The following is a 10739-nucleotide window of genomic DNA, read 5'->3' on the forward strand; positions in this document are numbered from 1 at the left end:
AGCGATACTACAAAACCTCGAGGAGACCGCCTGCGGTTCAAAGACCTACGGCTATGTCCGTAACTTCCTCACCGGCCGGACGGCCACGGTGGGGATATCCAACTTACGCAGTAAGGAATTCAAGCTGCCGAACAGGGGAACGCCGCAAGGCTCCGTCGTGTCGCCCCTCCTATTCAACGTGGCACTCCTCAAGCTCCCCCGGCTTCTCGAAAACATCCCAGGCCTGCGTCACGCCTTCTACGCGGACGACATCACGCTCTGGACGCGAGGAACGAGCACCGGAGAGCAAGAACGTTGCCTTCAAGAAGCGGTTGATGTTATCGAGCACTACCTTGATAGCTGCGGCCTCCACTGCGCACCTGAGAAATCGGAGCTACTCGTACTCAAGGCACGCACGAGGGGTAGACCTCCCACCTGCGAAGCTCCAGACCCATGCGTCACGCTCAACGGGATCCAAATACCGAAGGTCGCCTCGCTTCGAGTACTCGGCTTGCACCTGCACCGAGATGGATCAGGAGTCGCCACGCTCCCACGGCTCCAACGCACAATCTCCCAACTCACACACCTCGTAAGGAGAGTAGCCAATCGACGCAGTGGCCTCAAGGAGCAAGACACCCTGAGAGTCGTTCAAGCTCTACTGACCAGCAGAATAACGTACGCAACCCCGTACCTGGCTCTCAAGAATTGCGAAGTCGACAAGCTCAATGTCATCATCCGCAAAGCTACGAAGCTCGCCATGGGTCTACCACCCGTGGCATCTACCACCCGACTTCTCAAAATGGGTGCTCATAACACCTGGCAAGAGCTGGTGGAAGCCCAGAAAATCAACCAACTCGAGAGGCTGAAGCTCACGCCGACGGGCAGATCGGTCCTTGCGCGCCTCGGCTACGGAGAACGCTACATCTCCGACGCGGACCGCAAGGTCAAGATACCGCCATGCTTAAGAGAATCCTTGAGCATCGACAAACTACCGCGCAACATGCATCCCGAGCATCATCGGGGACGCCGGCTCGCTCGAGTCGACGCCATCCGAAGACGCCACAAGCACGATCCAGATGCTCGCTACGTAGATGCGTCCAAATACCCGGGAAAAACCGCTTACGCCCTGAGTGTGGTTGACTCGAGAGGCAAAGAACTGGCATCCGCCACAGTCAGGGTGCGGAACTCGGAGACAGCGGAAGAAGCGGCGATCGCCCTCGCCACCACCACGAGCACGAACGCGGTCGCAGTCTTCACGGACTCCCAATCCGCAGTACGCAATTACACGAGAGGCCGAATATCGGTGGAAGCAGTCAAAATTCTGCAGAAAAGAAGCACTCCGCTCCCTTACACCTGCGTCACGTGGGTACCAGGGCACGAGGGGCTCGAGGGAAACGAAGCGGCACACGCCGCGGCCCGCGATCACGTCAACCGGGCCTCTCTCGCCGCCTCGCGAGACCCCCGACCGCCTGGTGACGCAGCGGAAGCGGAGACAATACCCCCCACGTATAACGCCATCCTCCAACACTACCGACTGGGACGCAGGGTGTACCCGCCACCTCATCCAAAACTGACGAAAGAGGAAAGTACCGCATCCGAAGACTGCAGAGCAATACGTACACCCATGGGATCCTCATGCATCGCATCCACCCGACACTACACACCTACAACTGCCCGATCTGCGCCGTGCCAGACACTCTGGCTCATTTGCTACTCGAGTGCCCGTGGCGCCCCGAAGACTGCCGTTACCAAACATACAACGTCCGAAGACGTGAACCTCCTCGCCGAGACGTGGGAGGCCAAGATCTCCACCCCGGCCCTGGACGAACAACGACGTCTTGTCGCCAGAGCCCGGGATGCTATCGCGGCCAGAGGATTCCTGGAATGAGGGACCCTCCCACCTAGAGTGATCCACAGCTCAAACGCTCGGGAACACCGTCTCGAAAATTAGTTTATTTCATCATATCATCTCATCTCATGGGGCGAGCGGGACGATCGATCGGCAGTCCACGCGGTCTGTGTTTGTGAGTGGATTTAGGTGTATAGAACGAGGAGCTAAGAGCCCGCGCGAACGGCTAGTGCCTGATGCCAGATGGCCTGTTTAACCCTGTGTTATAACCTTTGTCTCACGATAAAGCCCTGTGGAAACAACTGTTGCAGACATTTTCCAAACTGATTGCAAAGTTGCTTCCAATAATATAGGATAGGTTTACCATAGGGATGACGCCAATTCTAGATGCGGGAGGGCAATTCCTGCACGAGCAGCAATATGCTATGCGTGTACGCGGAATTTCTCATAAGAAACTTTTCGCAGTAGTGGCGCGTAGAGCTTCTGAACAGACCAGAAGTAAAACAAAAGAAAGAAACAATCGTGCTAGCCTCCAAAGAGTAACGAATACAATTTAAGATAAATAAGGAGGAATTTTTGTCAGGCAACAATTGCTAGCCGGAAAAAAAAAGCAATACATGAATCACAGTAAAAGACATTAAAAACGTGTAATCTCCCTAACTGATGTCGTTGCGGAATATATTAAATTTGTTTCTTCAATTGGCTGCACCCTAAGTTGTCTTCATCTTCTTGGAGTCTTGAAAATTGGTGCCGGATGAAGGAGGGAATTTCATGTCCTTATATTTCGTAGTAAATGAGGTAGGAGCTTATGGTGGCTCTAGAATAGGAAGTTGGACGAATTGGGCTATAAAGTGCGGTTGTTGTATGCCCTATATTTTTACAAACGACCTGTATATGATTTTTTGTTCTTCTGTTTCATAGATTCTTGCAGCTTTGCAGATAGGCTCACATTTCATAGTTCCACGTAAAGCGGATGCTCATACAAAAAATTCTAAGCGAACATGTGGGTATGGCTAAGTTAAAAGCACTATAATAACAATAAAAAAAGACAAGTGATTTTGCAATGTATATTTGAAAAGGCAGAGATAAAAGGAGAGATCTGGCGTAAGTTTAAGAAAAAATTGTTGAAAGTTGTTGAATACTATAGCGACGACATGTTCTGTTTAGTACTCCACGTGGAGTACTAAACAGAACACTAAAAAATTTACTTGGATTACACTAGCACTAAAAATTCGTTAAAATACCGCATTGCGTAGATTTTGGTATTTTCCGAAAAATACCGTACATTCATAAACTTTAAAAGGCATATCCTTATAAATGTAAAAAAAAAATCTGCACCCTCTAATGGCCTTTAGCAATGCATTAAATACATCAATAACAACAATAATAACTACTAAGAATGATAAAAAGAACGTCATTATTTAGTAGAAGAATTGAGAATCGATTACATAATTCGGGTGCAAACGCAGTAGTACGAACTTACTGTTTACAGGGAACATATTGAAGAAATATCTTCATAATGTAGCCTACAGCGTTGGAAAATTTTGGCTTTTGATAGGTCGTAGTATAATAATTTTTTTTACTCTGCCAACTTTCATGCCAATTTGCAAACTGTGTTTGCCAACGTTATCAAAATCTCCGTCTTGGAAAAAGCATTGTTTCAGTGCGGCATTATGAATGCAGTAATAAAAGGCGCAAGCATAGCTGACAAAATGTTAGGTAGCCGCTGACACGTATGGGATATTTAGTACAGAATGACCAAACCAGTGCCTTCTTAGAGAAAAATAACACAGAATCCACGAATTCAGTTTCTGTTGATGCTGGAAGACCGGTGCTGTAGCGGTCCAAGCACCATATCTTGTTAGAAGTCCCTTATTCTGCTTGAATCACTTCTTGACCCAGTTGTGCGGATGAGTGAATTGTTCGGATGAAAGTACCGAACGGTGCGGCACAAAGACGGACTGATGGAAATACGCACAGTAGGTGTGGGAAGGTGTGTGTATGTATGTATGTGCTTTTATTGCTTGTTCGAAGTCTGTCCTTGTTCCCGAAGCTTCGTTTCACACTTTCAAGGGCATGCGAATGTACATACATGCTCAACATCGCGCACTGTACTTTGGAGCGCATTGTTCCCTTGTTAACACTCATCATTACGGTGCCGCATGACAAACTCATGAAAGTGGGATATGTAGGCTGGGTTGTTCATGCGTGCAGCGCAGCGTACGCGCGTTTGTTCAAAAGCGTCGAACCAGACGCGGTAGGAAAGGCATGCCGCCTAATTTATTGTGCGGACGAAGCACGCACTTTTCACCAGTTTGCAGAAGGCTTAGCTTAGCTACCTTGTCAGAAAATAGTACTTACATACCGGAGGGATTTACCTGCTCCCAGAAAGGTGTGCGCGCTTTCGCTATATTGCGATCATAAGATGACAATTGCCAGCACCTGAGCTCGCTACTGTCTATGCAGTAGACGCTTCTATTCACTCGCTGGCATGCTGACCACATGTATGCATATCGAGAGGACATATCCAATGGAGACGTGTTGCAGGTCTGGTGGGTGAAATGCTGTCGTCTTCTGTCATGACCCCACTGAGCCGACTCAGCTACCTGGTGTTTCTGCTGCATCCGGTGCCCATCTACGTACACGTGGCCTCCGTGCGAGAGTCCTTTCAGCTGGACCACTACTACATGGTGAGCATCGAGTGCTGCACGGCGCGCAGCTGCACACGCGCAGCAAGAGCCAATGTGTCGACTTGCGTTTCACTCGCAGTGCACGCTGTATTTTGGCATCTTGGTGACATCTATCCTAATGGCGTACGTGGCTTACCTGACGGTTGAGGCCCCCTTCGCTGCTCTGGAGAGACTTATGCGGTCGCCGCCGAAGGCGGCCTCTAGCCGCGTGCAGACGCCTATGACCACACTCACTATGGAGCCGCCGCAGCAGCAGCAGCAGCAGCAACAGCAGCAGCAACACAAGGCGGCTGAAGGTTGGAGGTCACCACCGCGAAGTGCTCCAGCTGCCACATCTGCAGCACTGAACGGCGGAAACTCGACAGTGACGCTGGCCATCGCGAAGACACCCGAATCTAGCCATCTTTGAGGCTGTTTTCTGAGGCCTTACCCGACGTGGGAGGATGTTACCGCTTTCTCGTTAACAAGGCTGTTGTTTAGGAGGGTCGAGGAAACGTGGCAATTTGAAGTCAGCGAGTGTGTTCTGAATAGGAAAAAGTTAATGCAGTCAAAGTGATGAGCTGGAATAATTTTAACACCTACTACCCTTACATCCCATATGGGTAGTTGTCGCACATCGTGAGACGCAAGGTTTCGCGCTCTTGTCGATGTTTAAAAAAGGAAGTGATGGGGATGAAGGCCAAATATATTGGTCGGTAGGACACGCGGGCGTCAAGCGAGTGCCACGGAGTATTTTAATGCTATCCCGTGATCCTACGTGCAGTATTTTTTTTTTTTTTTTGGTAGCAAAGGTCTGCCCCTCCTCTCGTTTAGCCACTGACACCTGGGTCCTTGCGTAAAAGCCAATGAAAGGATCGGGTGATAGAGTTGATATAAGTGAACGGCGTAATCCAAAAACATAAATCACACGTACAAGCAAGTATTCAGTCCAGAAACCTCACCTTATTGCTCAACGTAATACAACCAGCCTTCAAGCAATATCAATGGTATTGAACGCGTGTTAGTCTCTTTCCTGTAGAATACAGTCGCATCATCTGTAGAAGGACATTACAAAAGTACCACTGTTGATAGGCTTTGGTGTCGTATTGGCAATGAAACAATTTTCGGTGCCAAGCGGTGGACATGTAGTTTGTGGTAGCATCTGTTAAGCCTCCCATGGCGAGCTGTCTTTCACGTTGTCTCAGTGACATGAACATTCCTTTGTATCGTCATGAAATCGTTTTTAAGAGGAACGTCACTTGCAAATGATTACGTGTCGCATAAAAATTTGTTTCCACCAGACCAATCGCAAATGGTTCGTAAGGGGGACGGTGGGACGCGGAACACGTCATAACTGTACGTCACCCGTATAGGAACACGTCGTATAGGTAGATAGCCGCCGCTGAATTGCCAGAAAAAGAACTTGCGGGCTTCACAAGAAAATCACTTGTCGAACGTCGTTTCTCAGTACTAACGTAACTGGAGCTAAGATGGCAGTGTCGTGCTTCTGGATCAGATACGTTAACGGCATCATTTTCGGCGTATGCGGGCACTAATCGATTAATGCGCGTGTAGTTTATTACGTTGCAACCATAGCTGTGGGGACGGCCTCATCAACAGAACGACGCCGCATTTTGTTTTCAGCAAGGAGCATAATAATAAGATTTAGTCTACAGTCGCTTTACCTGGTAGGAATGCTTGAGGTTATAAAGTCCGTCTTGGAGATCAGTTCAACCTGAATGTGTGCCTCGAATGCATACTTGCATGACGTGCTCATCGAGTTAAGCAAAAAAAAAAGTTATGGGCTTGAACGACAAAACGCCAACAGGTTCTTCCTGTTATTGTGCGTGACTGCCAACCTTTATGTCAAAGAACTAAAATCTTAGAGTTTCGTATGCGGGATGAATTGTCGGAGAGAAACAAGTTGTAATAGCTGATATATTGTGCTCTACTTCTTCCGCATTCAATGTTAACAGCGTTAACAACGTTAACGTTAACAGTCTGAATTGGCTTTTTATTGTCCATACCGACGTCCTAGGCATTCTACTAGGCCCATATTGATCGCAGTATTTAAGTGAAACTATTCGACGAAATATAAACTACAGCCTTTATATGTGTTATGCAATTAAGACAGAAAACAAGAAACTAGTACCTATACAAGTGAGAAAGGGCAGAACTTGCCGCCCTCCCATTTACTGCCAGGTTCGGCCTGCTGTCATCGGCCGAAACCATGACATAACATTCGCACGTGGCTGTACAAGGTATTGCATAGTACAAGTCCGAGTGTGTTAAACCAGTGTTTTGAAGCTATGTTTTAACGGAGAGTATTTACCGTTCCTCGGTGTACCATATACCCCTCTCTGTTTTGTTGGTATTATTCTTGTTTGCTGTACTTTGCTTGTTTTTCAGAAAAAAAAAAAAAGTTCTGGAATCAACAGGGTATGTGTTTCACGGGACGGTTCTGGCCGAAATTTTCATGTGCCTTATTCTGTAGTGTTAAAACGCAACCAAGGACGAAAAAAAAGGACAGGACAGGATCCTTTTTTTTATCCTTGGTTGCATCTTAACACTACGGAATTAGATGAACCAACTAGCCCAGCAACAAGTCCTGATGCGTTTCATGTGCCCTTTTGTATTATACGTATATTGCATCATATCATTGCTTGCATTATCAACGAAAAAAAAATAAAGTGTACATAACAATCGCACTGTTCAATTAAATATAATTAAATGTGATGAGTGTTCAGAAAAACATACAATGCTTTACGTTCTGTGAACGTCCGATGTGCACTCGGGGTTTTAGAGCAAAAAATAGGAGGCGCATAAACGCGAACAGAACGATGCGCTGCAGTCCTACTGATTCGTCCTTTTACGCTGCAAGCGCGAGTCTCAGCGAGCTTCAACCTGCAAAAAAAAAGAAGCAACGTTCTGTCGCTTGAATGTTTGCACCCTTTTCGAGACAGCGTCTACAATCGACTATGGTACTTCTCCAGACGACTATACTACAAAAAGAGAGAGAGGGAGAGAGATGATGGAAAGGAGAAAGGCAGGGAGGTTAACCAGAACAGAAAATCCGGTTTGCAACCCTGCACTGGGAGAAAGGGCAGGGACAGGTAGAAAAATATAAGTAGAAAGAGAGAGAGAGAGGGGAGGGAGCATGGGCACAACACAATCAGAGTCAGTCCCGATCACCGCAGACTATTGTACACATGATCACGTGCAGCACAACGAACACCAATCAAAGCTCAAGTTTGTTCTCCCTAACAATTGTAGCAGCGCCTTCGTCGCCCTCTGCCGCGATGGCTTATGAGGCCGGCATTCCAAAATGGTTTGTTCGGACAATGGTCTCTAATCAAAGCGAGAGTGTCGTAGTCGCAACTAATCGTCTATGTAAACTGTGACGAGGGCAATCACACAGAAAGTGTTCAAGGATATCCGTGCACACACCGGCATCACGCGAAACGTCGCCGCCCCCCCCCCCCCCCCTCCTTTATTCCAACTAATGCGAAAAGCATGATACTTTGTAAGGGCTACTGCTAGCCGTGACGCTGCTGGTTCAATTATTTAAGACAGCACAAAAGCATCGATGCCGCTGTCACTGTAAGATACTGCTAGAAAACTTCGAGTGCTTGCACGAGACATCACGTTCTTCGTGTGGAAAAACCTAAGTTTTCAAAACAACCGACTACACCACATAAAATCTTCGCTCCACCTCCGGAGACCATCTGGACTATGCCGACGCAAGGCTATTCTGCTTTTTAGACTACTACCAATGGCTGGTAAGTAACCACTGGGCTGGTAATCAACCTAAGTGTTAAAAATTAATAATTAATGCTGAAGTGCCGGCATACACATTCTGTTGTAGCTTTGTCAATGGCAGACAGCTGTTTCACCAACTTGCGCAATTTTTGCAGCGTAGTTTGACCTCTCGCCTAAAAGTCTGATTCAGCTGATGTCCACGCACTGTGGTTTGCTCCGGATTGAAAGGCGACGCAGATATCATTGTCAATGCACTGCAGAAGGCATTGCAAACCATTTTGGCTGGTTGGTTCATGACTACGAGCAGAAAAAAGCGCTAAATGACAGGACGAAGTGAAGGACACAGACCCCAGCAATGACTAACAACCAAGTGTTCTTATTCTTTCAGTCAGCATATATATACTCTACCACTATCGAAAAGAACAAAAAAAAAAACTGAAAATTCAGCATGCACAAGGGCAATAAATTCTAATCAATGAGAAAGGAAAGCTATCTCCTTCGGAAGGAGTGAAATTGAGGGGAGGCTTGCACATGCGTCGCCACTATTATGGATGCTAAATGCTTTAGAAGTAAGATGTGCGCGTTCATCACTGTATTTTGACAAGAAGATCAAATATTTAAAAGACGGCTTGCAGCCGCATTCATTGCAATGCAGTGAAAATTGACTATCTCTAGCTTGTTTGTTAACCTTGTTTGAGTGTTCGCGCATGCGATCATTGACTCACCGCCGAGTTTGTCCCATATATAGAAACACTTGCATGAAAGAGGAATCTCGTAAACGACACCATCACAAAAGTCAAAAGCCTGTGCTGCTTTTTACAACTTTTTTTTTTTTTTTGCTCTCGGTCGCCCGATTGACTTGTTGGCACAGGCTACCTGACTTACTTCGGGCAGTGAACAACAACCTAACGCCTGCTCTGCTGACAACCTTTATGAGATTAAGCGCGACCTGGTACACATATGGGATAACTGCAACCAGTTGTTGCGAGTGATTCTCAGATTGAGCGGCTGCCGAGTGCTAGCTTTTAAGGCCTGCCGCGAGGCTTTCGGCGATGCTAGTCAAAAGCGTTAATGGGAAACCTGCGAGCTTCAGCCGTGCTACTTGCGATTCGAAGCTGGCATCTACTTGGGGGTCACAAGACCTGGTAAGAGCAGCCTTCATGTAAGATCTTGCAATGCCGCGTAACTATCTTTGAGTGCGCGGAGGAAAAAAAGAAGAAGGCTCTTATGAGATTGAGGAGCATAACCCCAACATTCATGGTTGCCTCATTAAGAACTAAAGCTCCAAATCTCAGAAGCGCAGCTTATCTGACGGATGCTCCGTGGTCAATTCAAAGGAACTTAATACTGTGCGGAACACGTCATATATTACCGCAGGAGCAGGCTGCGCGTCAGGAGGGTTAGTAATATAAAAAATTAGAAGGTCATCAACGTATCGCATCACCTTTACTGTGCTTGTTTGGCTGAGCTTAGTTTCAAGACTGCGGTCATAGCTGGCTAGTAAAATGTCACTTAGAACAGGGGCAATACATGAGCCGATGCACACAACTTTCTTTCCTTTGTATAAAACGCCTACACTCCATGCTGATGAAACTGGATAGCATATAAAACTTTAAGAGCTCTAAATCCTGTCTACAGTCATTCCACATGTATTCTGAAACTTAAAACACCATATTTGTCAATGCAATGGCCAATTTCGATGCATACATCTTCTTGAGGCAAATAGTAATATAACTCTTTGATGTCCTCGGAAAAGGCTCGGACAGCCTATGTACAATCTTCCCGGAGAAAGGTGGAGACAGTACCTGGCGTCTTTATGAGGAAGGGGTTATCGTCCTTGAGGAGGCACAAAAACTTTTGCAGGAACACTCCCCCTTGTCGTTGCCAGGTTTCGCGCTCAGAAACAATGGCCCGGAAAGGACACAGTTCCTTGTAAGTATTGGCGCTGAAAAACACCGAAAGACTAGTTACAGAGGAGGCAAGTGTTGAGAGTCCGGCCTTTTCGCACAGCAGAACAGCCCTTGCTTTCACCTCCGCAGGTACCACTCCTTGCACTTCCTTGAAGTTGCCTAGAATGGCCGAATCCGGTTTGCTCATGTACAAACCACGAGGCATCACGACAAATTCACCTTCTTTGTCAGATAGAAGCCCGGCTTCTCGAAGTATGATTACTGCTGTGCGGAGCCAAACTGTTTTGCCTTTTTTAACCTGCTGGGAAGGCAGTCAACACCTTCTCGGATCATCTGTCAGCTTCACGCTGCGGTGCACAAGGGCTATATAAGCGCTCGTTCCCGACGCGCGCTCTCTTTCTCTCTTCAGCCATGGATGATGACTGGTCGCTTCTGATAACAGCGCTCCCGCTATGGATGAAAAGGCGAGAGTGGCGGCTCAACTGCAAGTGGAGTCGAGGGCTCGCAAAGCTGCTGCAGCACGGCGACGCAGACAAGCGGACCCGGAGTCTAGGGTGCGGAAAGCTGCAGCAA

At 47.3% G+C, this 10739-nt stretch overlaps 1 protein-coding gene across 1 annotated transcript; it reads left to right on the plus strand.

Annotated features, from left to right (window-relative positions):
• The first annotated feature begins 4377 nt into the window (after positions 1–4377).
• Positions 4378–6403, plus strand: LOC125941976 (uncharacterized). Its single transcript, XM_049659860.1, has 2 exons — positions 4378–4518; positions 4598–6403. Exons 1-2 carry the CDS (start codon positions 4390–4392, stop codon positions 4925–4927), a joined length of 459 nt encoding a protein of 152 aa, XP_049515817.1. The 5' UTR covers positions 4378–4389; the 3' UTR covers positions 4928–6403.
• Positions 6404–10739: the final 4336 nt, after the last annotated feature.

The sequence above is a fragment of the Dermacentor silvarum genome, unplaced genomic scaffold (genome assembly GCF_013339745.2).
Source record: "Dermacentor silvarum isolate Dsil-2018 unplaced genomic scaffold, BIME_Dsil_1.4 Seq764, whole genome shotgun sequence".
In the NCBI taxonomy this organism is placed as follows: Eukaryota; Metazoa; Arthropoda; class Arachnida; order Ixodida; family Ixodidae; genus Dermacentor; species Dermacentor silvarum.

Excerpts from the sequence above, each read along its gene's own strand:
- LOC125941976 (XM_049659860.1), top strand. The coding sequence starts at position 4,390 with ATGCTGTCGTCTTCTGTCATGACCCCACTGAGCCGACTCAGCTACCTG. Across the intron at positions 4,519-4,597 it reads AGCTGGACCACTACTACATG|TGCACGCTGTATTTTGGCAT; the intron begins GTGAGCATCGAG and ends TTTCACTCGCAG.